We start from the raw sequence: 25,933 nt of genomic DNA on the forward strand, positions 1-25,933 counted from the left end.
TTGGGTCCTAACTGAGTGCTGCATTTTGTTGCATAGTGCTGGAGATTGTAGCTCTGTAGGGGAAAACTACAGTTCCCAATATTCTTTGCAGGAAAGAATGAGCTTTAAATGCATGTTGTGTGTGCAGCCTAAGATTCTGCCATGTGAGATGGGTGCACCAACAGCCATGCCTGAAGTTAAATGTGTTCCTACAGCGTATGCCATAAAATATTTTGTTATTAGAAATAAGCAATAAAGGATGCCAATCTTAGACTTCTGAAACTCCTTACAAGACCTGATCCTCGTGATCTCTGCAGCTGGAGTATCCACTTGCCCTGTTTCATTATAGACTCAGCTCCTCCACTGTGCCCTCACAGAAGTAGAGATTGAGCTGGATGGTGAGAGCAGGGATTGAATAGTGGGGGAGATTCTGCATATCCTTTTGTTTACCAATGGCCAGTGCCTTTTTAAACTATGGAGTGATTGCCATAGCATGCAAGTGGCATAGAGTTGGCTTACGGACAGCATCTGATCCCTGGAAAATTCTGGCCCTGATGTTAGCACCTTGGCTTCAGCTGGTTCCTTCATCGGAGCTACAGGCTTTATGGCGCAGTAATTAGGTGCCCGGCCTGCAGAAATCAGTCCTCTCCCACAACACTAGAACTTGTGGAGACCCCAGGAAGCTGGATGTTGGGAGATTAAGGACAGAGAAAATAAAGCACTTATTAATGCACTGCATAGTTAAACTATGGAACTGGCTCTTCCAGGAGATGGTGAGGGCCACTAACTTGGATGGCTTGAAAAGAGGATTGGACAAATCCATGGAAAAGGAGGCTGTCAGGGGCTGCTAGCCATGATGCCTGTGTTCCACCACCACTGCCAGAGGTGATTCTGCCTCTGAATGCCGCTTTATGGGGATTATGAGAAAGATGGCAAATTATAGCTTCTGAAGAGAGACCACAGCAGGGAGGAAAGGGTTAAATTCTCCCTCCACACCACATGGTTATCACCTTCCCACCTCCCACTCCAGCAGCTGCTGTGTCTTTTCCTTTTTTTAAATCATCCATCTTAAATGCAACAAATAAATAAATCCAGGTTCAAACCCAGAAGCTTCCCAAAAGCAAAGTCCTTCATGCCTGATATGCTGGCCTCATGTGGAAATGAAGGAACTCAGTGGCAGAACATCTGCTTTGCATGCAGAAAGTCCCAAGATTTAATCCCTGGCATTTCCTGGTTGTTGTTAGCATCCATCTGTCTCGAGAAACAATGGAGTACGCCTCCGGGGGTGAAGTCCAACTGCTGTGTTAGCAGCACCAAATTACTATTCTGGGGTGCAATCCTGGTCAGTGTGTCTGGAGGTCCTGGGCTGCCCAGAGGACATGACCTCCCCTTTGGCCTTGCTGATCTGGTCCAAAGGAAAGCAGAGCAAGGCGTTTGGCACCCGCTTGGCTGCAGGAGTTGATGAAAAGAGGCATGCAAGGCACCACCCAACCATCTTAGGGTCTCCATTCTGGATTTGTGTAGATTTATTCTCTCTCTCTCTCTGTGTGTGTGTGTGTGTGTGTGTGTTCAAAACACATTCCCCTCTCTCTCTTTCTTACACACCCACCCTCACTTGCTACAGGTACTTCAGAATATTCTGGAAACAGAGCGAGACTATGCCAAGGAGCTGCAGATGCTTCTGGGAACGTACCTGAGACCTCTCCAGTCCTATGACAAGTAAGATCCAACTTGCTATTGAGTTGATGTCTTTTGTTAAGATGGGTAGAGATTAATCCTTGATTTGTACAAATTCTTGAATGGTTATTTACTATTTAGATTTCCCCAGCTCCAGAGCCTGTCGCTGGTTAGACTTGATGCTTTAAAAAATATTTTTACCTGAATGTGCTCACGTCTCTGAATCCAAAAGTCATTAATGATGGACACAGCTTTAAAACTTTAAAACACCCTACTCACAGATTTTAAAGGTTCCTTTCAAATGTTATATTTCTTTTCCATTACTTAAGCTTATCCCCAAAATGGACAAAAGAGTCTTATTACAGGAGGAGTGATACACACTCAAAATTCAAGTGTGTTGTGGAAATTGAGGAACAGGTTGTTAGTGATCAAAACGCTGTAACTGATATGATCACAGTCTATTTCAGGGGTGGGCAGCCTCTGACCCTTGGACTGGACTTGACCCACCATGCCTCCCCATTTTAGGAAAGCCCAGCCATGCACCCTATGACAGGTGTCATGTGTGATGTCAGGGGTGGAGTGGGTAAGGGCAAGGCTTCAAAGGGACAATCAGGAGCTCAAAATAGCCTCCTGATTGCTTGTTGCTGAAACAGAACAAGGCAGCAGGAGCGCAAGGAGGGGAAGAAACTGCTTTTTCCTCCCAGTGATGCTCCTTGAAGCCTCCCCATGCTGATCCAATGTCCAATGCCCAAGGTTGAAAGGGCCAGTGCAGAGTGGACTCTTCCCAGTGTGGTGTAGTGGTTAAGAGCGGTAGACCCGTAATCTGGGGAACCGGGTTCGTGTCTCTGCTCCTCCACATGCAGCTGCTGGGTGACCTTGGGCCAGTCACACTTCTCTGAAGTCTCTCAGCCCCACTCACCTCACAGAGTGTTTGTTGTGGGCGCGGAAGGGAAAGGAGAATGTTAGCCGCTTTGAGACTCCTTCGGGTAGTGATAAAGCGGGATATCAAATCCAAACTACTACTACTCCTCCTCCTCCTCCTCCTCCTCCTCCTCCTCCTCCTCCTCTTCTTCTTCTTCTTCTTCTTCTCCTCCTCCTCCTCCTCCTTCTCCAGTGTCTCCCAGTTCCTGTAGCTTCTGCCCTCAGTGCTCCCAAAATTGAGACAAATTAGTCTGCAAAGGGTTGGGAACCCTGCAAAGGATTTTGACAATGTGCATGGCTTCACCCACCTGTCAAATTTGACCCACAAGGCCGATTCTGATAAGGATTCAGCCTGTGGACCCTAAAAGGTTTTCCTCCCCATGCCCAATGGAAGCTTCCTATAACATGAAATAAAAGTGCCATATTCCTTCAGTGCTTTTTAATGAGCAGATCTGATTTGCCCATTGTCTTGGTATTTGAATTCTTCCAGGCTGAGTGCCATGGATATTGCATCTTTACTTGGAAATGTGGATGAAATCTGCACCTTTCAGCAAACTCTCAACCAGGTGCTGGAAGAATGTGCTCAGTAAGTGCTTGACATTGCATTCCGGCAAATATTTCCCATTTCTTTGAAGCCTGCTAATTGGGAGGGGTGGGGTCAAGAGGAAAGGATTGTCCAGTTGGAATATATGTACGGAAGGGGGAGAAATTCATATCAGTTCAGCTTTTAATGTGAGCCTGGCTAAGCCACACTTGCCAGAGCAATGCACAACCCAAGGTACTGCCAGCCTTTTAAAATTCTCACTTCTCTGAATTTTCCAACTCAGTTCTCCAACCAAAAAATGTTGGATGCATGCATTCATGAAAATCCCATCCATAAGTGCTTTATTCTAGGGGAAATCGCTCACAAGGAGGTGCACACTTGGCAGAATTGTGCACAACTCTATCTACCAGGAGAAATGTAAACTTAACATGCTGACATATCTTTCGGGGGATCTTTTAAAAAATAATAATAAACTGAAATATGGAAAACTGAATTTAAGGTTAGGGGGAAAATGGAAGTGATTGCTTCATCCTTGCTTAGATATAAGAAAACCTGATTACAAAATGCTTTCTTGTCTTTGGAAAGGTTCTGTGACCTTTAGCAAATTCTTGGCCTTGCTTGCTCATATGCATGGTGTAGGCAAGGGCTTGAACTTGGGAGATTGTGCTTTGCTAACCAGGTGAGCTCCTGACTGAGGTGCAAGACGTGACCTCCTGACCAACCCCCCCGTTCCCTTAACCATTGCACACAAGCCTGCTCTGAAACCCTTCCCTTGTATATTACTGCAGGCTCCCAGAGCACCAGCAAAAAGTGGGGAGTTGCTTCATAAGCCTGATGCCCCAGTTCAGGTCTCTGTACCTCACCTATTGTGCTAACCACCCTTCTGCAGTCAACGTCTTGACTCAGCACAGGTAAAAATTAAAATATTATTCTATTAGCTTTTCTCGCTCCCCGTCTTCTTCCTCTTCCTCCTTCCCTTTTAAATCCCCCCCCCTTCTGCCCTGTGCAATCCAGGAACTCTAAAATCCTGAATTACGGAGAATATGAAAAGGCAAGTTAAACTTGGCACATCCTAGTTACAGGTAGGTAGCCGTGTTGGTCTGCCGTAGTCAAAACAATACCGTAGATGGTATCTGAAGAAGTGTGCATGCGCACAAAAGCTCATACCAATAACAAACTTAGTTGGACTCTAAGGTGCTACTGGAATAATTTTTTTTTATTTTGGCACATCCTGTTATTCCTCTCTATTACCTTGTTGCTGATTAAAGGTAAAGGTAAAGGTACCCCTGCCCATAAGGGCCAGTCTTGACAGACTCTGGGGTTGTGCGCCCATCTCACTTAAGAGGCCAGGGGCCAGCGCTGTCCGGAGACACTTCCGGGTCACGTGGCCAGCGTGACATCGCTGCTCTGGCCAGAGCCAGAGCCAGAGCCAGAGCCGCACACGGAAACGCCGTTTACCTTCCCGCTGGTAAGCGGTCCCTATTTATCTACTTGCACCCGGAGGTGCTTTCGAACTGCTAGGTTGGCAGGCGCTGGGACCGAGCAGCGGGAGCGCACCCCGCCGCAGGGATTCGAACCGCCGACCTTTCGATCGGCAAGTCCTAGGCACTGAGGCTTTAACCCACAGCGCCACCTGCGTCCCATTGTTGCTGATTAGGTGTGATTAAATAATATTATAAGGTATGATATTTATGTTGATTGCTTATCTACGTGTAGCAACAATAAGTTACCAGATATGGGAATTACAGTATATTTTTAAACTCATAAACATTTTATTTTGTTTTAAAAGTTCCATTCAAAATGGTGCCAGCTACAGACCCTAAGAGCGGCCATGTTGTTTCAGAGCAAGAGTCCATCTTATTCAGTGTGTCTTTTTTGTGTACCTGTCTTCCAGTGACGAGCTGGAGAAGTTCATGGAGATTCAGGGAGCCCCCTGCCCAGGGATACTGACCTTAACCACAAACCTCAGCAAACCATTCACACGACTGGATAAATACATCATCCTTCTGCAAGAGCTTGAGAGGCACATGGAGGTGAGCTCAATGGCTGGGAGAGGCATACCTGCTAGCAAAAGAAGGGTTTGTTTGCGCCCTCTGAGCAATCATGTCCCTGGTACTTTTGGCCAACTCCTAACAGCAGGGTATGGTCAGCCATTCAAAGACCACATTCCCCAGGGGATTGTAAGTCAGAGGCCACATGCTGAAAATGTGCAGAGCCAAAGGCAAAGTGGCCACACTCCTTTACTCTTCCTTCAACTCCTCTTTCTCCTTTTCATAAAATTGTAGAGTTGGAAGCGACCCAAGGGTCATCTAGTCCAGGGGTCTGCAACCCGCGGCTTCGGAGCCGCATGTCACTCTTTTACACCTTTGCCGCGGCTCCGGGGTGGATACTAGCGAGGGGAGGAGGCGCATTGTGCGCCCTGACACTCCCCACTCTGGCGGGCGCTGTACTGGCTGTGACGTTGCATGGGGGCAGTGCGTGCGTTAGTCATGCACCATCCTGACGTCACTTTCCTGCCCGCCCGCCCGCTACATTGTAAGGGGCATGTACGCTGGTCACTGCATTGAAAGGGGGCATGTACGCTGGTCACTGTTTTGAAGGGGAGTGAAGAACACACACACACAAAAAGGTAACTTGTTAATTTAACGTTTATTTCTATGAGGAGGAGTAATTCTGAGGGGTCAAACAAAGAAATAATAAAAAAGTGACAAAAAAGTTATTTTTATAATGACGAGTTTTGTGGCTCCCAGTTTTTTTTTCTTCGGAAACAGGTCCAAGTGGCTCTTTTTGTCTTAAAGGTTGCAGACCCCTGATCTAGTCCAATCTCCTGCCGTGCAGGAATCTTTTCTTTCTGCCTCCCCCCCCCCCACTTTCCCCTCATTGCCACCCATGTGAAATTAGACCAAGGGCCACAGGTTGTCCACCCCTGCTCTGTGGATTTTTATTTGCAGCTCTTGCCGACACGAGTACGCCAACTTCAGGCCTCAAATACTTGCTTGTCTTGTTTCACCTTACCTTTTGGGCAACAGGTAGGTCCAGAGGCAAAAGCAGGCAGATAAATGAAGGTTCTCTTTGTATACAGTAGGCTGGTTTCTGCATGCACTCTCTCTCAAACCCTCTATGCTCCCATTCAGGCAAGTATAAAAGCAGTTTCAGAGTCCAAGGCACATTCCAGTCAAGCAAAAGTGCTTCAGGAGGTGACACAGCAGGGCTGACAGAGAGGCTTGGAGGAATCTGAACCCCAGCCCTGTGGAAGATTAGCAGCAAAACATAACTGATGCATGCTCTTGCAAGCATGAGAAGGGGCTCAGACCACAGAGCTGTATTGCTGAGAGGCAGATACTCAGACCATAGAAATGCAATGGGTAGAGAGGGTTCTCTGTGATGTCTTTTCCCCTCCTCTCCTGCAGAGGAAGGAAGAGCTGGAATAGCTCAGTTGGTAGAACATGAGGCTCTCAGGGTTGTGGGTTTGAGCCCCAGGTAGTGCGAAACTTTCCTGCATTGTAGGGGGTTGGACTAGATGACCCCTGTGGTCCCTTCCAACTCTACAATTCTATAATCAAACTTCTTCCCTCTCTCTCTTCCTTTGACCAGTGATGGATGCAGACATGCCTCCACTTGCCCCAGCTTTAGGCACATGCCTGAAGCTGGTTATGCAGTAAATATAAGTATCTTGTCTGCATAGTTTTTATGGCTACTATTGCTGTGAACCAATGCATGATTATAAAGTAAGTAAATCATATTTTTAAACTTAGTTTACAGGTTGTTGCCCAGCTCTGTGTTAAGCGGTGTCTAAGAAAGAGAGAGCCAGCTTACTTCATTAACTGGACTTGCTCAAAACAAGATTTTAAAGTCTAATTCCTATGCTTTTACTTTTGCTGCCAAAGATGGGATTTTGAAACCGTCCAACCTATAGATGAGGACACCTGGAGGGATAATTGCAATTAATATATCCTCTCTTATCCATTAAAACCCATCCCACAGGTCCTGAACTTCCCCACCCCAGTTTTAGATGGTTGTAAACTGCCTTAATATCCCTGGGGTAAAAGTCAGTATATAAATGATTGCATAAAATAAGAATGGGTCTTAATATACGCCCCCTTGATCTGCTGCGCTTTGACTTACACACACACACAGCTCCATCCTGTGTCGCCGTTCTTTCAACTAGCATCTTGGGTGGGGAATGTGTTATGAACACACACACACACACACACACACACAGAGAGAGATATATATACCTGCCCTTTTGCACTCACAAAAGCTTCTCTTTTCCTAGGAAGCTCATCCGGACCATGAAGATGTCTTGAGAGCAATCACCTCCTTCAAGTCTCTTGTGGTAAGTCTTGGAAGCAGGCTCTGTGAGCCACACATCACCAGGAGTGGAGCAACCTAGGGGGATGATGGAGGGTCAAAAACCCAAGACTATTTCTGCAGCGGGGTCCCCGTCTCCAATGTCTGCCCATTCAGCATGAAAGGGGAGTTTTTCAGCCACTGAGAAGGTGTCTTCTCACCCTGCAGCCAGTCAAAGTGGAAGGAGGTGAGTCAGCCACTGAAGATTGGCTCCTAAGGCCACTCTGAAGAATGTGCACAGGAAGAACACAGAGGACAGATTGTTCTGTGTGTTCCAAAGCTCAGCATTTAGGGAAACTGGGAAAAAACCAGGTGCTTCAGTTTCAAGAAGGTCATTGCAAGTTCTGCTACGTACAAGGAAAACACAAGTTAAGCTACTCTGAAATAATCTATTGGAGCATATGAAATCGCCTGCCCATTCTTTTGCACAGAAAATAAGTTGATCTGTTTGAAAGGCAACACAGAAAGGTCTGCATTGACCACTATAATATTTAATATTTTTATTTTTATTTCTGCAAACCTTGGGTCTTCCTAATCCTTCCTCTGACTTATGCATGGATGGTGCCCTGATATGGGTCGATGCTTGTAGAATGAATTCACCATTTGTATGGGATAGGAGTAAGGAACCCACCCAAGGGCCCAGTTCACTTCTGTGCAACCTCCCTGGGGCCACGTGCCAGTGGTGGGAGGGGGGCTGTAGACAATAATGGGCAGAGCAACAAATGCACATTTTACCTTTCCATGGCATGCTCCTTTCTACCCCCACCAACACCTCTATCATCCATCCAGGCAAGCAAGTTATTGGAGTTCAGGGCACATTCCAGCCAGGCAGAAAAATATTGAAGGAGCATAAGAAGTGAGGGCCGTGTCTTACGGAGAGGTTGCTGGGGAGGGAGTGTGGCCTGGGGAGAATCTGACAGTGAGGGCCACATCTGGCCCCCAGTACAGACATTTCCACCCCTAGTATGTGTAAGGAGTGCCCCTTTGAATCCCACCCCCGTGCATTTTCCTAGGAACGTTCGCTCACATAAATTCAGAAGCTGTAGAGATTTAAAAGATTTAAACTCTCCACATGGGGGCACTCTTACCCCACTCAAAGCTCGATCTTCTGTTCTTAGGAAAGCAAAGATTCTTTCTTTCTCTTGCCTCTTCCGCTGCCTTCACTGTAGTCCAGTCTGGTCAACCTGCTTCCTTCCTCATCAGAGAAGAAGCACGTGTTGTGGTGGGAAGGTGGGCAGGAAACTTCTGAAGCTGGGTGTAAAGAAGGAGGTGGATGTTGGTTGAAAACATGAAAGAAAAGAGGCGTTGAGTTAGCTCAGACAGCTGGGGAGTGGATGCATTGCTGTGCTTCTCTTGCACAAGCTCCCTGGTTCAACCCCCTACATTTCCGCAAAGAAAGAGCAGGAAAGATCCTTCTCTTCTGCCTGAGACCCCAGAGAGCCACTGCTAACCATAAGAACACCTGAAGAGCCCTGCTGGGTCAGTATAACGGGGAGATCTGGTCTTGCACCCTGTTCTCTCAGTGGCCAATGGGAAACCCACAAGCAGGACCTGAATCACTTGCGATCCCTAGCAACTAACAGAGGCCTATTGACTCTGACACATGAGACAGAACGTTGCTATTGTGTCTAGCAGCCACTGGAGCCACGAACCACCTTTGTTGCCATCCCTCGGTTCTTAAATGAGGCATCCAGAACCAGACATCTATTCCCTCTCCTCCCATTTCTTTGTGGTTTTTTGGGAGAAGGAAGAAAAACGGGGGGTTGTGTTTCGCCTTGCTTTTTATGCTTGCCCTCTGATCTGTAACCAAAGCCTTTCTTTTCTCTCTTGGCAGTCCCAGTGTCAGGAGATGAGGAAGAGGAAACAGCTTGAGCTCCAGATCCTGTCAGAGGCCATCCAGGGATGGGAGGGCGAAGACATAAAATCAATGGGCAACGTCCTGTATATGTCACAAGCCTTGGTCCAGTATGGAGGGAGTGAGGTGAGAGCAGCAGGACTTAATATCCTAAACCTTGAGGGCTGGACTCTTTCTCCATCACCTCTTTGTCTATTTTCTGTGGTCAAGGGTCCTGATATGACCCTCTTCCCCCCAGCTCCACCAAAAAGGAGGTTTCTCTCATTTACACATCTCAAGTCCAATATGGGAGAAGTGGGGAGGTGAGAGGGCAGACTACAAAATAAAAAGAAGACCCCTGAATACCACGCGTGTTTGCCTCTGTGATTTCCATTCCTGACCTTAAATGAACAAGAGGATTGTGGGGATTTTCACTTGCATTTACATTTCTGGCAGAATTCTCCAGCATATCTAATTCAGCCCCTTCCCAGGCTTGTGATGGTGTGAGACTCAGGTAGCAGCAGGGTGTGCCATTTTAGGGGTGGTGAAACTTTATGTTTGCAAATTTATACAGTGAGGAGTCTTTAAAAATGTGTTTTTAGGTGTCAGGAATTCAAATCTCCTAAAGTTTTTGGGTAGAACAGTTAGCTTTGTAAACCTATGTTTTGAATAAGAAGAACGTGAACTGCTTTTGGAAACCTGAATAATTTTTATTTTGCCTTCTGAAAATGCTGGCCATTGCTAAATAATAATAATATTAATATTAATATCAATTTTTTAACTGTTGATACTTGGCAATCTTTTTAATGATTTCTGTGCAGTTTTTCACACATTTTACTTGTTGGCCAAAACAAAATTATATTAATTTAATCGAAATATCTTTTAGAATCCCCAAGTCATGTTACAACTTTTTAGCATTTTCCTCATTTCTGGAATTTGAAAACTGAAAAATTCAACATGCCCTAAGTCAGGTGGGCCTCAGCGTGAATTTCCCTTTTTTTGTTTCAGGAAAAAGAAGAAAGGTACATCTTGCTGTTTTCTAATGTCCTGCTGATTCTCTCCGCCAGTCCTCGGATGAGTGGATTTATGTATCAGGTGAGTAGTGTCTTATTGGGATTGCAGCAATTTGGCTTTTTTTTTTTCTTTTTTTTTTTGGAAGGACAACTGTGCATTATGGCCACGTGCCCCCCCCCAAAAAAAAAAATCCACCAGAGGGGGACCTATGACTTTTTCTAGCCTTTTTGCTAATTGACCCCTGCCATTCATAGCTGCACCTGGAGTTGGACAGTTCTGTCAATTTCACTTTATACTCTTTATATTTTCCAGCCTTACATTTGGTTCAGTCCATTTCATCAACAATTTGTGGAGAGAGAGATGGCGTTCCTTTTAAAAAGTCTGCACAAAAATGCCCATACATTGATGCCCTTGCACTTGTCCTGACAGGTGCATTTTTTCCTGTAAGCAGGTTGCCTAAAATACACAGCTTTCCCTGAAATAATGTAGTTTTGTACATTATTTGCAGCAGAATATGCTTTTTTGTGTGTGCACACACTTTGCCTGGGGAGCAGCATGAAATTTCAAAGGAGAGCTCCGTTTTAGTTTCCTTATTAGTTCAGGAAATGTAAATGAGGTAGGTTTGCCTTAAGAAAAAAGAAATCTAATCATTTGACAATTATTAACAATAATCAACAAAACTGCTCCAGAAAAAAATACTTCACATCATAATATTCTACAATAAAGTATGGCTTAAGATGGAATGACAATATTTCTTCCAAAAGAGCCCCCTCAAAATCCACTTAAATTTGCTTTTGTGGGAATAAATTATCTTCTTGACAATATTGTATAAGGGGCAACCGGTTTCCCCAAAATTTATTTCCATATTCACTTGCAATTCTCATCCTTAGATGTTATTTTTGACAGTGTAGCCAAATTCCAGACTTTATGAAGCCAATCTTTCCAAGGAGCAATGCAACTTTTCATTTTTTGTGTTGTATAAATACTTATGGAAGCACCATAAACCTGGCACTAGATTAGAGCAGGCATTCTCTCTTCACACTTACACAGGAAGGCACACATTATCTTCAGATGCGCTGATGTATACGTGTTCCATTTAAGATCAAAGAAACCCAGCTCCCCTTTCAAAACTACTCTTTGAGTCATATGCCGATTTGAGCATATTCAGCTAATTGATTTGATGAGTTGACTTGGGTTTCTTTAATAAGGTGGCAGTCCCTAACTAAAATTTACATATTGCAAAAAAAGTTGGTCAAGGTTTCTCAGAAAAACGTTGACATAATACCTTTCTTTCTTTCTTTCTTTCTTTCTTTCTTTCTTTCTTTCTTTCTTTCTTTCCTGGGAGCAGGGAAAGCTCCCTTTAATAGGTATGATGGTCACAAAATTAGAAGATGTGGAAGTCAATGAACATGCTTTTGAAATTTCAGGTCAGTGTGCTGCTAGCGGCTTAGATGCATGCATTGATTAGATTAGATTGAATATATATACCCACTTTTCTACTGTAAAGATACTCAAAGCGGCTTGCAATAGAAGGCAAAAAAAGAAGAAGCAACATATAGCAATGATGCAAGATGCTGAATACAATATAAAATACATAGGAACGTAAGAACATCAGGAGAACCTTGTTGGATCAGGCAAAAGGTCTACCTGGTCCATCATCCTGTTCTCACAATGGCCATGCCTACATCCTGTGGGGAAACCCACAAGCAGCAACTGAGTGTACCAGCCACTCCTTTCCCCACTTGTGAATTCAGAGCTACTGGTATTCAGAGACATGCCAGGTGGCATTCAGCTAAGTTTTACTCATAGTAGACTCACTGAAAACAATTACAGACTGAGGTCCATGAGTTTCAGTGTGCATATTTTCAGTAACACTGAGTTGAATCATTCTGATGGCCTCTGGCAGTGGAAATAAGATGCTGCCACCATGGTTGGTAGCCTTATTTAGTGGGAATAAATGGTGTATTGCAATGGTGGGGAAGCTCTGGCCCGTAGGCTAAAATCCTGACCTGGCAGGGCATTCCAGTTTGGCCCATGGCGCCATTTTCCAGAAGCCCCATCCTTCTGTCAATCAAGGGATGTCACTTGTGGCAGCAGCTGATGAGCCGGGAGGGAGGGAGGGTGAGGTTCAATTCTGCCTTGGCTGTGCAAACAGGTGCTTGAAGCCGAAACAGAATGAGTGGGCTATTATTATTTTCTGTTGTTGTTTTTAAATGAGTTAACCTGGTTCCTACAGGGAGCCTGATCGACCGGATTACGGTGCATTGCAACAGCAGCCAGGATCTGCACGACTGGCTTGATCATTTGCACAGGCTCACCAGGGGGACGGTTTCAAGCGGCAGCCTCTCCAAGACACACTCCTGGGGCTCTCATTCTGTAAGTTGATCTGCTTAGTGGGGCAATCTTAGTCTGTTCCAGGCTCCTGGGGAGGGTGGCAACACACCTTCTGTTCCTGCAGGGGGTGCTAGTGTGCTAGAAATCCACTATGACCAGAATCCTATGTAGGAGTTGAAGAGAGAATGGGTTGCCTTCACCCTCTGCCCTTCAGATCCCTTTTGAAGCCTCTTACATTGTGTGCTCATTTATTAAACTATTTGGGTTGGCTAAAGCTGCAGCTGCTTATTTTGTTTCCTTGATGTTTCCCTAATTGTTGATTTCCACATTATAGCTGAGCTTTCACCAACTGTGAAAAGCCACTTCTGGATTTTTTTTATTTTAAATTATATTTTTTTCAATGTTACAAAACCACATTCACATTAAAATAAACATTTCCCCACTCCTATCTTTCTTTAATGGACACGGGTGGTGCTGTGGGTTAAACCACAGAGCCTAGGACTTGCCAATCAGAAGGTCGGCGGTTCGAATCCCCGTGACGGGGTGAGCTCCCGTTGCTCGGTGCCTGCTGCTGCCAACCTAGCAGTTCGAAAGCACGTCAAAGTGCAAGTAGATAAATAGGTACTGCTCCAGTGGGAAGGTAAATGGTGTTTCTGTGCGCTGCTCTGGTTCGCCAGAAGCGGGTTAGTCATACTGGCCACATGACCTGGAAGCTGTACGCCGGCTCCCTCGGCCAACAAAGCGAGATGAGCGCCGCAACCCCAGAGTTGGCCACGACTGAACCTAATGGTCAGGGGTCCCTTTACCATTTTATCCTTCTTTAAAAAAAGCCAGCCATTTACAACTTCCCTTCTTCCCTGGTTCCTTTAATTTCCCCACCTATCCCGCATATTCTTGTATATCCATTTAACTCCCTTATTCCTTTGCTATGTGTTAAACTGTTGAATTCACCCTAATCTTACCAACGATTTCACATGTTTACAGTTTTTTTCCAGATACTCCACAAAAATTTTCATTCCTCTGCCACTTCTGGAAATTTAATACTGCAAGTTTAGTGCAGTTTCCAGCAAAAAAAAGAAAGGGAGGGGGGGAGAGACTAGCAAAAAAAGTTTGCAAATACAGTGGTATCTTGGTACTTGAACAGCTTGGCTCCTGAACAAATTGGCTCCCAAACGCTGCAAACCTGGAAGTGAGTGTTCCAGTCTGTGAACGTTTTTCAGAAGCCGAATGTCCAACGGGGCTTCCATGGCTTCCGATTGAGTGCAGATGGCCAATCAGAAGCCATGTCTTGGTTTTCAAATCATTTTGGGAGTTGAACGGACAACCAGAATGGATTAAGTTCGGGAACCAAGATACCGCTATAGTGGAAATGAGCACCATACGTGTGCTGTGCTCGACTATATTTCCCTTTGTGGCTTTTATGTTGTGTGAAAGCTCAAGTAGAATCTGAACATCAAGAACATAGGAAATTGCCTTATCCTGAGTTGAGCCATCTAGTTCAGTATTGCCTACACAGACTGGAAGTGGCTCCGTAGGTTTGCAGCAGTGTTCTCTCCCAGCGTTATCTGGGGATAGCACCTGGGGCCTTCTGCTTGCAAGGCGGGGGCCCTTCCCCAAATGAGGCAGCACAACCAAAATGGGCCCTCTTTCCTTTCCTTGGAAGATGTGGGAACTCTCAGCAGGTTAACAAGCTAAATCAATAAATAATAACTGTTTTATCATCAGACTTTCAGCTCTACTGGACAAGCCCGTGGCCCATTGGAGCCGCCCAAAATCATTAAGCCCTGGACCTTAAGTTGCCTCCGCCCTGCACCTCCCCTCAGGCCATCGGTGGCACTCAGCTACAAAGAGGTAATTGTCACAAATGGGTCTGGGTTGTGTCGCTGGATGAATACTGGGCATTGCTGCCTCGCTTTGTGGCTGGATGTGTAAGCTTAACACAGGAGGCTGGCCCCACTAAGCAACAAGTTTACAAATCCAGGCAGAAGGGCAACCCAGAGGCAAGGTTTTCCACTGCCGTAGAATTTTAGCTTTGGGATCGACCTTAGAAGTCATCTAGTATAAATCCTGCTGTTCAGTGCAGGAGCTGTAATTGAGGACACACCTCCAGAATCCCTGAGGGATGGCTACTTGGCTTCTGCATAATACTTCCAGAGAGGAGAGCAGCTCCTACCATCAGGAAGTTTCTCCTGCCATTTAGCTGAAATCTGCTTTGTTGTACTCTGGTCCAACAAAGACACCTGCTCTGCCTTCTGCACGACAACCCTGCAAATATTTGAGGGCTGCTCTTACGTCTCCCCTTTTTTTTGGGGGGGGGGGTCATGTCAGTAGCTCAGTGAAGGTGTTGACCCAGTATGCGGCAGCTGCGGAAAATATAAAATTCCATGCCAGGGATCATTATTAGGAAAGGAACCGAATAGAAAACTGCCAATATCATAATGCTATTATACAAATCTATGGTGTGACTGCATTTGGAATATTGTGCACAGTTCTGGGCTCCTTGCCTCAAAAAGGATATTGTAGATTTGGAAAAAGTTCAGGAAAGTCCAGTCAGAATGATCAAGGGGGTGGAGCAACTCTCTTATGAGTCCCCCCCCCCATTTTATCTTTTGGGTGTATTTTTGTCTTTTTAAACCCATAGAAGAACTGGGATTCTTTGGAATAAAGTGAATTTCATATTTGGTAAAAAGGTAAAGGTTTACTGCTCCAGCAGCCAAACGTCTCACAGAGAAAGAAAACCACTTCCCCACTTAATTGCATCCATCCAATTTCTTCTCACACTATAACAGTGTTCAAATCTAAGCCCACAGGAAACTGAGCTGGCATAGGGGAGTTATTTGCATCATACAGGAAACTTGTGTCGCAACCCCCGAAAGGTGTTACTATAAAATCACTCTTCAATACTTTTCAGGGATTTTTTTTTAATGACTCATTTTTTTACACGACTCACCCCTCACACTGCTTGTGCTGGAGGCTTGCTGGCTTCTGTACACGGGTGCTGATGGTCTATTTTTGTTCCTAAAATTTCATAAACATTGTCAGACATTGCCAAAGATATTTTGTTTTGTTTTGTCTTGCTCAGTATTCTTGTGTCCATTTTTCTTGGGAGTATATTCCATTGCTGTCCATGGTTCTAAGTAACTGAGCACTGGTGTGGTCATCAGTTTTTAAGTGTGGGAGCTCATCATGGCAGTCAGCATTGCCCCACCAAAGAGAAATCTCAAGTGGGCGTTGGAAATCCAACAACCATGCTATAAGATATTTGGATAAAGCCTTGCTCACAGGGAGGCTGTGCTGGCTTCTGTTTTGTGTTCTGGCTCCTCCCACCATTGGCCAAGGCTCCCTGATTGACTTTCCTCTGTGAATCAATGGCCCTTCTTTGAGAAAAGGTTATCTATGCCTGCCCTTGAGTTTCCTGGATCCAGTTCTACTGTTCTTTGTAACTGCCTATTCATCTGCCCTCTTTGAGTGAGCAGTAACTGACCATATCCAACATGGGTGAGTAGAAGATTTAACCCCCTTCCTGCAGCAGAGGCTAACTGGGAAGAGGGGAGACCCTGAGCAGTGAGTCATTCAGAGTTGCAGAAGGAAACTTCCTCCATGGTTCCACGGGAGTTTTCCAGTGTTTAATCAACGCCTTTCCTCCTCTTCATTATTATGAATAGTAATAGTCAAATTTGTCAGTCATTTTACAGAGCGGCTTAACAAGAGAAGAAATGCAATAAGCGAAAGTAAAACTTAAACAGTGAGCAATGCAAAATAAGAAAAATGCTCCTTCCAATGGTGTATCACTAAGGGCAAATCCTACCCACCCCCTTAAGATACCAGGCTGAAAAAAGTCAGCTGCTTTTTTCCATGAATCATGCTTACCTTCTCATGTTTGTCTTTGTCTTCTTCTTTTTATGTTCATTCGGTAGAGGATGACTTACATTTTAAAGGTAAGGATGGAATCATCTCCATGACTTCCTGGGTCGCTGCGTTGCATGTATGTTTTAACAAAGGACAAGTGGGTTTTTCCCTTCTCTCTCCACCCCACCCACCCACCACCTTCTGCATTCGTGTGTCATATTTTCCCAGAGCAAAGCTCTGTGTTTGTTTGTTTTGCAATTCATTGCCATTCACTTTACTGCGTTGTCTTGGCTGCAAGCAATGGGACTTACTCCCTAGCACTTCTGCAAAAGGATACTTAATGCTGCGGTTGAATTCAGAGCATGGGGAAAAAATGTTTGGGGTGTGTGAGGGAGCAAGCTGATTTCTATCAAAAGAAAGCCCTGAGAAGAATAGCGGCTGTACATTCTGCACCACACCCCAGGATCTGCAAAAATTAGAAATTTCCTCTTATTTTTCTTTTTAATGAAAGCTGGAAATCTTGGGATTATGGTTCAATAATGCACAAGGAGTCCAGATGTTATGGACTCTGTGTGCATTCATGAGGCAGTTTATTCAATTACCCCGATGTTTTAGGAAAACATTGGGAAAACACTTAGGAAGTGTCAATTTCCGCATTATATTTTCAGCTTTCATGTAACATAAAACTATATTAGAGTATAGCTCTCACTTCCATTTTTTTTTACAAAAGATTCCCTCCTCCACTCCCCCCACCCCCCACCCCAGAAACAAATAACACAAAAACTTGCATTATGTTCAGCTATGATTCTGGAAATGGCTTCTAAGTCATGCGAGAGCTCAGAAATAATGTGGAAATCAACAGTTTAGGAAACAGAATAAACTAGCCAGTGAGTGCGGCCAATGGCTCTCATCCACCCTCACCAGCGCAGCCAATGGGCAGCGGGGAGTGGAGGGGAAGGAATGAATCTTTATTTGCATCAGCCATTGGCCATAGCAATAAAATAACAATGCGATATACAAAGAATAGAAATAAATAGTCAATTATATAAAATACATTTTAGGGTTTTGAATCAATAGTCAAATAGTGGATCTTATTCTGATTGCCCCAGCTAAAAACCTTTGCTGTCACCTGCTCAGTGGGGAGTAGAGTTGGAGTTCAGTACTGTGCAAAAGGCACTAGGTTTGAAATCATTTCTATTTTCCATGATGGAAAACATTTGTAATTTTCCATGATCTCAAGATGGCAGCCGCATCGGTTCATAATTATATGTTCCCATATGAGAAAAAGGCTTAGCCTGCAGAATTTACAAAATAGGACAGAAGCAGGAAAAGTGCATTATAGGAGATGGGAAAATAATATCCCTTCTGGAACCCCAGAGATTTATATTGCATGGTGTCCAAACAACTCACTCACCAATTGCACCTCTGAGTTGACTCATTGACCAGATTTGCTCATTTCACAGAAATCACTTAGAAGGGTACCTGTCCATTTTGTTTCATAACTTTCTTTCTAGAAGGGCTAGAGACTGGGTTGTCTCATGGTTTCATCTAATTTTTACTAGCACCATCAGATAAAACAACTTTTGACTGCTAAAAAGATACCCCCAGTTAATTGGAAAGATGAACAGATACTCAAAATACTTATAAAAAGTGCAGGTGGTTCAAGTACCACTCTCCCTTTTTCTTGAACATAGAAAGAAATGCTTCTTAGGCATCTCCTTGGGTGAGAGACATGTCTCCTCAGAGAAGCATTCATTCCCTTTCTCTCACATAGAATAGAGTGCATCTTCTAAGTTGAGATCTGTTGTGTCACAAACATGGGTTGTTTAAATTCAAATAAACTGTTTTTCACAGAGGCAGATTTTGGGCTGCACGACTGGTTCCCTTGCACAGGGCGCCAAGCCAAGGGACGCCTTCCCACCTGCTTCCCAAAATCTAGTAAACCCTTTCTTTGGGAAAGAGGGTCCCAGAATCCTCCTTCCTTTCTCCTTCCTTCTTCCTAAAGCCTAGTTAGCACTTACCCAGCATTGGGAAGGAGACGGAAGGTCTCTTGGACCCTACTACAGCCCTCATGCTTCCTTCCCAAAGACCAGCACCTTGCTTAGCCATCTTTCAGAAGGTGACACAGGTGCTGGGGGTGTGTGTCAAATTTTGTCTTCACACAGGGTGCTGTATTCAGGGCTGTCTTGAGCATATCTGGCATCGTGATGCAAAGATCCCTCCGGTGCCCCCCCTCAAGTTTCCCAGAGTTGTTGACTTGTCAGCCTTTTCCCAAGCCTCTGTGGGCATCGCTCTCCTCCCAGGGAGGCTTGGGAAGGCTTGGGAAGGAAGCTGCAGCCCACCAGTCATATAGTTGGGGGCGCACAGCTTCCACTCTAAGCCTCTGCAGGGATCGCTCTCCTCCTGGGGAGATTTGGGAGGCAAGCTGCACGCCTGCCAGCCATATGGTTAATGGGGCACAGCTGGTGGGCGTGCAGGGAAAGGGGAGGCCGCCGGCAAAGCCACGCAGCTCCCCCACTCACTGGGGCACCCCTGAGAGGCCAGTGCCCTGGTGCAACACACCAGTAAGCCCAATAGGAAAGATGGCTCTGGCCCTATTACCAAGTTCCAACCCTGCTTTTTGTCCTATAAGTATTGCTTTGTCCCCAACCCCAGATTTATCAGCTGAGACCGAGATGATTGTCAGCTAAGATTTCTCTATTCATAACCTTGGTTGTCTAATTATTAAGTGAAGTATGTGTTGTTGTTGTTGTTGTTGTTGTTTTGAAAAAATAGGACTCAAGCAAGAGCCCAAAGACAATGAAGAAGTTCCTTCCAAAAAGGAAAGACAGGAAAGCATCCGATGAGGAATTTGTCGTTAGAAAAAGTGAGCTGACTTACATGACTTGTACTTGTAGTGATTGCATTTAAAAGAAAACCCACAGATTCCCCAGTGTAATATCTAAGACCCCCCGTCTGCACTGTACATTTAAAGCAGTATCATGCCGCTTTAAACAGCCATGCCTTTCCCCAAAGAATTTTGGCAACTACTAGGAAATGTAATTTAAAGCTGTTGAGAGTTGTTAGGAGACCCATCTCAACAGGAGATTCCCCTCACTGAGCTACATTTCCCAGACTATCCTGGGAATAGAGATTGGTTGTTAAACCACTGGGAATTGTAGTTCTGCGAGCAGGGGGTGGGGGTGGGGTCTCCTAACAACTTTCAGCACCTTTTAGCAAGTAGAATGTGACCCTGGTCAGCCAGCAAGCAGATGGGCAGCTGCTGAACCACAGACTTCTGCTGGAGTTCTGCATCCCCTGAATCAGAGCAGGCATACCTAGAGGTGAGTTTTCACTACACTGTACCAGCACAGTGGAAAGAGATGGTCAAATTAAGGACAGTGGAGTCCTGCTAGTTCTGGCCAAAGACTTGTGTAATCCAGTGTCCTGTTCTCACAGTGGCCAACTAGATGCCTGTGGGAAGCCTGCAAACAGGACCCGAATGTAACCTGCTCTCTCCCCTCTTGTGATTCACAACAACTAGTCTTCCGAGGCATGGCTGTGGGTAGACTCCTCCACACTCCTGTATTTTTGGGGTCGCGTATTCTGCATAATAGTGCATTAGTGATGGATTTATTATACTTAGCATTCTGCTTTATTAGTTGTTCTGTGATGCTTCCCCAGTGTTACTATATGATTGCCATGCATAGGGACAGGAAAAAAAGTGAACGGGAACATTTGCAGTAAAAAGAAAAGAAAAGTTACTGGGTTTCTGTAGGAAGTTGCAGCTCATGCACTGCTTGGAAATGAAGCAGACCACCCTGAAACTTCCGCAGGTGTGAAAGGTATTGAAAGTGGGTTCACGTATGACTGCCCCATTACCATTGTGAGCAGAAAACTTCATGAATACACAATACAAACTGCGTCTGGAAGCACTCTGACTGGTATAAAAAGATTTCCTGCTTCACTCAAGGTTACAGGGGCCAAGATAAATACAGTGGTACCTCGGTTTAGGAACAGCCCTGTTTACAAACTATTTGGTTTATGAACTCCGCAAAACTGGAAGTAGTGTCCCGGGTTGCAAACTTTACCTCAGTCTATGAAAGGAAGCCAACTGGTGGAAGGGCACCGATGGCAAGAGGCCTCATTAGGGAAAGCGCACCTCAGTTTAAGAACAGTTTTGGTTTAAGAACGGACTTCCAGAATGGATTAAGTTCATAAACCGAGGTACCACTGTAACTGCTTCCTCCATTTTAAATACAGTGGTACCCCAGTTTCTGAACGTCAATGTTGACGAGCATTTCGGTTTTCAAACGCTGTAAACCTGGAAGTAAATGCTTCGGTTCTCGAACACACCTCGGAAGTCTTAACATGAAACACGGCTTCCGCTGAGTGTAAGATCCTGAGGCCTGGCTGTCAGCTATTGAGTTTTCAGTTTTCGAACATTTCAGAACTCGAATGGTTTTCCAGAATGGATTACATTCGAAAACCGAGGTACCACTGTATTAGAAAATCAGCAGTTTCTCAGGGTTGTATTCAACGACATTTTATTACTCAGAGTAGATCCATAGACTTAATTGATGGCTCATCCACACTTAGCTTTTGCTCTGTGCTTTCCCACAGTCTCTGCTCAAGGGCTTTTCATTTTTATTTCACCTTTCCCCAGGAAAAAACTCTCTTTAATACTGGGTTTTTTGTAGATTGCAGTAAAGAGTGGGTTTTTGTGGGGAAAGCACCACAGCAAAAAGAAAAAAGTGCTTGGAGACAAAAAGAAGTCTGGATGAGCTTAGTCATTGCCATTAATTTAATTGGGCCTACTTTGAGTAAAAGTTAGTTGAATACAACCTTCGCTTCTGGCTAGAACACTTGAGTGTTCTAGCCCTTGTGAGGCAGAGATGAAACATAAAGCAAATTGTGCCACTCCACCTCACAGCAAAGCTGGAAATCAGTGTTAGATGCTGAGCTAAGTCTTCTCAAGTTAATAGAAGCCAGATTGGGTGAGAGTCATCTCTTGAATTCACCTGCCTTTGTGACATTTGACAGGTACTGCTGCCTTGGAGGAAGATGCACAGATCCTTAAAGTGATTGAGGCCTATTGCACAGGCGCCAGCAGCCAGCAAACCCACAGCTCAGGTGAGTGGCTTAAAGGCAGCCCCTTGTACCCAGAAACCTTTGAATGTGGGGTAGCTTTGAGATAAGTGAAGTGCACCGAGCTGGCGGCTTAGCATATGCCTGGTGCATTCTTCTCGCAATGCGTGGGAGGCTCTCTGCCAAGCATTGTGTGCTAGTTGGGGTTTGAACTTACAAAGATGTCTTCCAGTGAGCCAGAGCATTGGTCCATATAAGCCTTGGATTATCTACCTTTGTCGTCTTTAGCTCCTAGTGGGGCTCTTCTTTTGACCTAAACCTCTTCAGATGCTGTTGGACTCCAACCACCATGAGTCCCAGCAAACACGGGCATTGAGCAGGGGTGATGGGAGTTGTAGTCCAGTGACACTGGAAGGGCCAAAGGTTAGTGACCTGTGCTTTCCCTTTCATAAGAACCTACAAAGAGCCCTGAAGGATCAGACCAAAAGGTCCATCTAAACACATCTTCTTTGTTGCTCTCAGGGGCCAACTGGATACCTCTGAGAAGTCCACAAGCAGGGCATGAGAAAGATGTTTACTTTCTCATTTATCTTCTTAACCCTTCATGTCCTGCCTTTCTTCCATCATGGAAGTAGCCTATCTGTGGTTCCCAGGAGGTCTCCCATCCAGGCACTGACCAGACCCAGACCTGCTTAGCTTCCAGCAGAGCAGCATCCTCACCTGTCTTAAGACCATAAACTGGGATTGGGCGATTGCCCTCCCCTGCTGTTTTCCCCTAGCAATTAGCATTCAGAAGTAGACCATCTGTTCTATATGAATGTTTCGCATAGGCTTCGTGGCTAAATAATGTGCCATGAATTAGCCCTCTCCGTAAAGAGTGGTCAAAAATGCCTTTTAAGTCACAGTCTACTACAAAGCAGGTGGTGTGCATAAGAAGATCCTGCTGGATCAGGCTTATGGCCCATCTAGTCCAGCATCCTGTTCTCAAAGTGGCCACCCAGGTTCCTATGGGGAGCCCAATAGCAGGTCCCGAGCACAAAAGCCCTCTCCCCTCCTGTGGTTCCCAGCAACTGGGATTCAGAACTTTGACTGGTTCCAACTGTGGAGGCAGAGCAGAGTTGTAGTGATGCGTATCCATTGATAGCCTTCTCTGAGAAATTGTCCAGTCCTCTTTTGAAGCCATCTTAAGTTAGTGGCCAGCACTGTTTCCTGTGGGAGGGAGTTCCATGGTTTACCTGTCAGCCTTCAACCATCTAGGTCAGTGGTCGTTGGGGAGCAAGTTCTTAGTTTATGTACGTGCTGCAATGAAGAAGGACTTCATTTTATCTGTCCAGAACCTTCCAAAACTAAGCTTCATTGGATGCCCAACGTTCTGAATGGGGGGAGAAAAACTTCTTCATATCTGCTTCCTCCGTGCCATGCTTAGTTTTTAAAACTTCCATTGTGTTTCCTCTGAATCTTTCCCAAATGCTGCATCTGTTCCTCTTGGGGGAGTTGCCCTTGATCATTTCACTTGCCCTGAGCTACAAGGGCCAATGGGCTGCCTATAAATAAGGCAGTTTCCTATGTTTCCTATCCGCTGCCTCACTCTTACCTCATGCCCTGCAGCAAAGGAAGCACAGTAGAGGACGATGGCAGTCCCTTCTCGCCCAGCTTCCTCCTATTCCACTGTGCAAGCAAACTGATGGTTATCTTAGAATGCAAGAGATAGCTTTGACTAGGAAGCACAAGACGCTATCATTTAATCTGCTGCACCTTTCAGAAAAAGCTGCTTCCTGAGTGAGGTGCTAACATCTTCTGAAGTGATGGAAATGCAAACATTTAGTCAGTCGCATTGACAGGGCAAATTAAAATCAGTGTACTCTTAGAGGGGAAAGAGAGGGGTAGTAAAATGGGTGTGGCCCTCTCCTTCCGAAATGTGGCTGCTTTGTACAACTTTTGTCAGCTGTTAAGCTATCAGAAAACACATGCCCATTTCCTGGTCTATTATAAAGTGATGGTTTTAACCAATGAAGCCAGAAAGACTTGGAACCAGGTTACCTGCAATAGTGTCTTAGCATAGAAGAGCTGGCGGCTGGATCAGGCCAACGTCCCATCTTGCCCAGCATCCTGTCTTCACAGTGGCCAACCAGATACCTATGGTGAAGTCCACCTATGGTGTCAGCCCACAATAGCAACAACACTCTTGTTATTTGTGATTCCCAGCCCCTGATATTCAGTACCTGCTCCATGTCCTGCCATCAAGTGAGGTGAAGTGGGTAGCTAAAAAGGAAAGAGCCTTCTTGGTGGTGACACCCCATTTATGGAATAGCTTTCTTCCTTCCTTTTTTAACAGCCTCTGAATTAGTTTAGCAAGTGGGTTAGTCCTTTGTAGTTCTGTGTGAAATATTTTTAATTTTCTTCTTCTTTATGTTCCTGTTGTAGTCCAAAGTCCTCATCGACGCCAGTTTCACTTTCTGCACACAAAGGCAAATCTCAGTGCATGACATCCAAGACAAAGGGAGATCTAGCCTTCCACCATTAGCGCCAGGCTAATATACAGAATTCCCTTCTGTGATCTCGTTCCAGCTGCTAACAAGCTGACGCCTCAGGAAAACACCATAGCTCCCATCATGAATTCTTTTTATCATTCCATTAAGAGTTGTGGCCAGAATCATAGTCAAGATTTCACACACTCAATTTTGTAGTTAAACCATAACAATAACAATAGCAAGATACTCTTTCAATCCTGCTTTCATATTTCAAACAGTCAGCCTTTCGGGCGAGATTTGCCGAGTAAAACAGCAAATGCAAAGTATATCAAGAGAGAATAATGGAGGCTCACCTCCCCCAACATACTGATCCAATTACGACGAAAGTCCTTCTCCAGGTCGAATCCTTGGCACTCAGCGGCTGAATCAATTAGCAAAGTACTTTATCCCCCCTAGTTCAGAGCATGCCTGTTAATTAAGTTTGAATTTTATTTTAAAAAAACAGGTGTCCTCCGCTCATGGCGCAAGTTTTGGAGAGCTCCCGAAAGGCGCGGTGCAATGCACCCAGCGCCCCCTGCCACCCACATTCCCTCAGGACGGACGGCAGGTATCGGATGATCTGTGGGTAGAGCACCCCCCCGGCCCTGGGGGTTTTTGGGGAGGATAATTACTCCCATATTATCTTCATTAGCTGCATAGAAAGGCTCCCCTGGTCTGGGGACAGCCGTTTGCCATGGCGGCCAGGCAGGAAGTCTTTTTCTTGCTGTTTTTTTCAATCTTGACAATGATGATGCACCAGTGGGGAAAAGAGCAGGGAAACGCTCTTCTCCTGTTAACGTTCTTGTTTATTTGTTGTGTGCACCAAAACAGAGCTGTCCCCTGATTTGTCCTCTCTTGCCACCAGGTTCCCGCAAGGATTCCGTCCCCCAGGTCCTGCTTCCGGAAGAAGAGAAAATCATCTTTGAGGAAACAAGAAGCAATGGGCAGACTATCACAGAGGAGAAGTGAGTGAGATTGGGGTGGGCCCCAGAACAAGTGAGCCGAAGCCTAAGAAATTTAATTGTGGGTGTCCTATCCCCATCCACCCAATAACAAAAGGAGCAAGAGGAGGTCAGTGCGCGAGGTTGACTGCAGGGTGGCAAGAGTTCTGTTCTGGGGGGCAGAATATCTTGCTCTTGCCCTGCATTCAGTATCCATGTTTAGGTAAGCAATTCAATGAAGAAGGCATTCAATGAAGCAGCATTTAATGTTGCCAGTGTCCACATCCTGCCCTTGATTGGAATGTTGCAAACCTTTGTATTGCGTAACTTCACCATGAAACCACACAGCACAAAGCTTTGCAACGTAATACAACTCGGGCATTTTGCTATGTAACTCCACAACACTGCACTTCCCTGCATATTCGTCTTATGCCTAAGCAGGCAATAGGTCCAAGCATTGCCTATAAAAGACAAAACGAATATGTGGAATTTTCTTTCCCCCCCTCAAAATGAGGGAGATTTGTGACTTTTTGCCACTTTTTAAATGCTATTTTGTTTCTGTTGCTTATCTCTTAAGCTTTGGCCAGTTTCTTCACTTGTGGGAATCCTTTCCTTACAGGCTTGTTTGCCAACAAAGAAACAAAATGAAACAAAAAACCAAAACAGAACCCTGCAAAGCTGTTCTGCAGAAGGCCTGAACTTTGCAAAGGGAACATGCTGTAGGGGCATCCATCCCATTCCTGTTGAGGTTCACTGCTTCTGCATATGACCTATAGAATCATAGAACTGTAGAGTTGGAAGGGACCCAGAGGGTCATCTACTCAAACCCTTGGGCTGCCCAATCCAAAGCTGAAAGAAAAACAGATGGGGATAGGCAAACTGTGTTTTCAGCACATTTCTGTCTCTTTTCTAA

The 25,933-nt window shown here is 45.1% G+C and overlaps 1 protein-coding gene across 3 annotated transcripts in view; it reads left to right on the forward strand.

The window, feature by feature from the left end:
• The window catches only part of ARHGEF6 (Rac/Cdc42 guanine nucleotide exchange factor 6), an 81,272-nt gene that overhangs the window by 46,004 nt on the left and 9,335 nt on the right, over positions 1 to 25,933 (forward strand). For 2 of the 3 annotated variants that reach the window (XM_079962764.1, XM_079962765.1), the window contains 14 exons: positions 1,604 to 1,698; positions 3,068 to 3,163; positions 3,910 to 4,032; positions 5,016 to 5,154; positions 7,398 to 7,457; positions 9,306 to 9,452; positions 10,314 to 10,400; positions 11,668 to 11,746; positions 12,556 to 12,695; positions 14,379 to 14,504; positions 16,571 to 16,591; positions 19,278 to 19,368; positions 21,525 to 21,614; positions 24,945 to 25,044. In XM_079962764.1, coding sequence (XP_079818890.1) covers positions 1,604 to 1,698; positions 3,068 to 3,163; positions 3,910 to 4,032; positions 5,016 to 5,154; positions 7,398 to 7,457; positions 9,306 to 9,452; positions 10,314 to 10,400; positions 11,668 to 11,746; positions 12,556 to 12,695; positions 14,379 to 14,504; positions 16,571 to 16,591; positions 19,278 to 19,368; positions 21,525 to 21,614; positions 24,945 to 25,044 — 1,394 coding nt within the window. Of the gene's footprint in view, positions 1 to 1,603; positions 1,699 to 3,067; positions 3,164 to 3,909; positions 4,033 to 5,015; positions 5,155 to 7,397; positions 7,458 to 9,305; positions 9,453 to 10,313; positions 10,401 to 11,667; positions 11,747 to 12,555; positions 12,696 to 14,378; positions 14,505 to 16,570; positions 16,592 to 19,277; positions 19,369 to 21,524; positions 21,615 to 24,545; positions 25,045 to 25,933 lie in introns of all 3 variants that reach the window. The other variant, XR_013835034.1, reaches the window with a different exon arrangement.

The sequence above is a fragment of the Podarcis cretensis genome, assembly GCF_951804945.1.
Source record: "Podarcis cretensis genome assembly, chromosome: Z".
NCBI classification, from domain to species: Eukaryota; Metazoa; Chordata; class Lepidosauria; order Squamata; family Lacertidae; genus Podarcis; species Podarcis cretensis.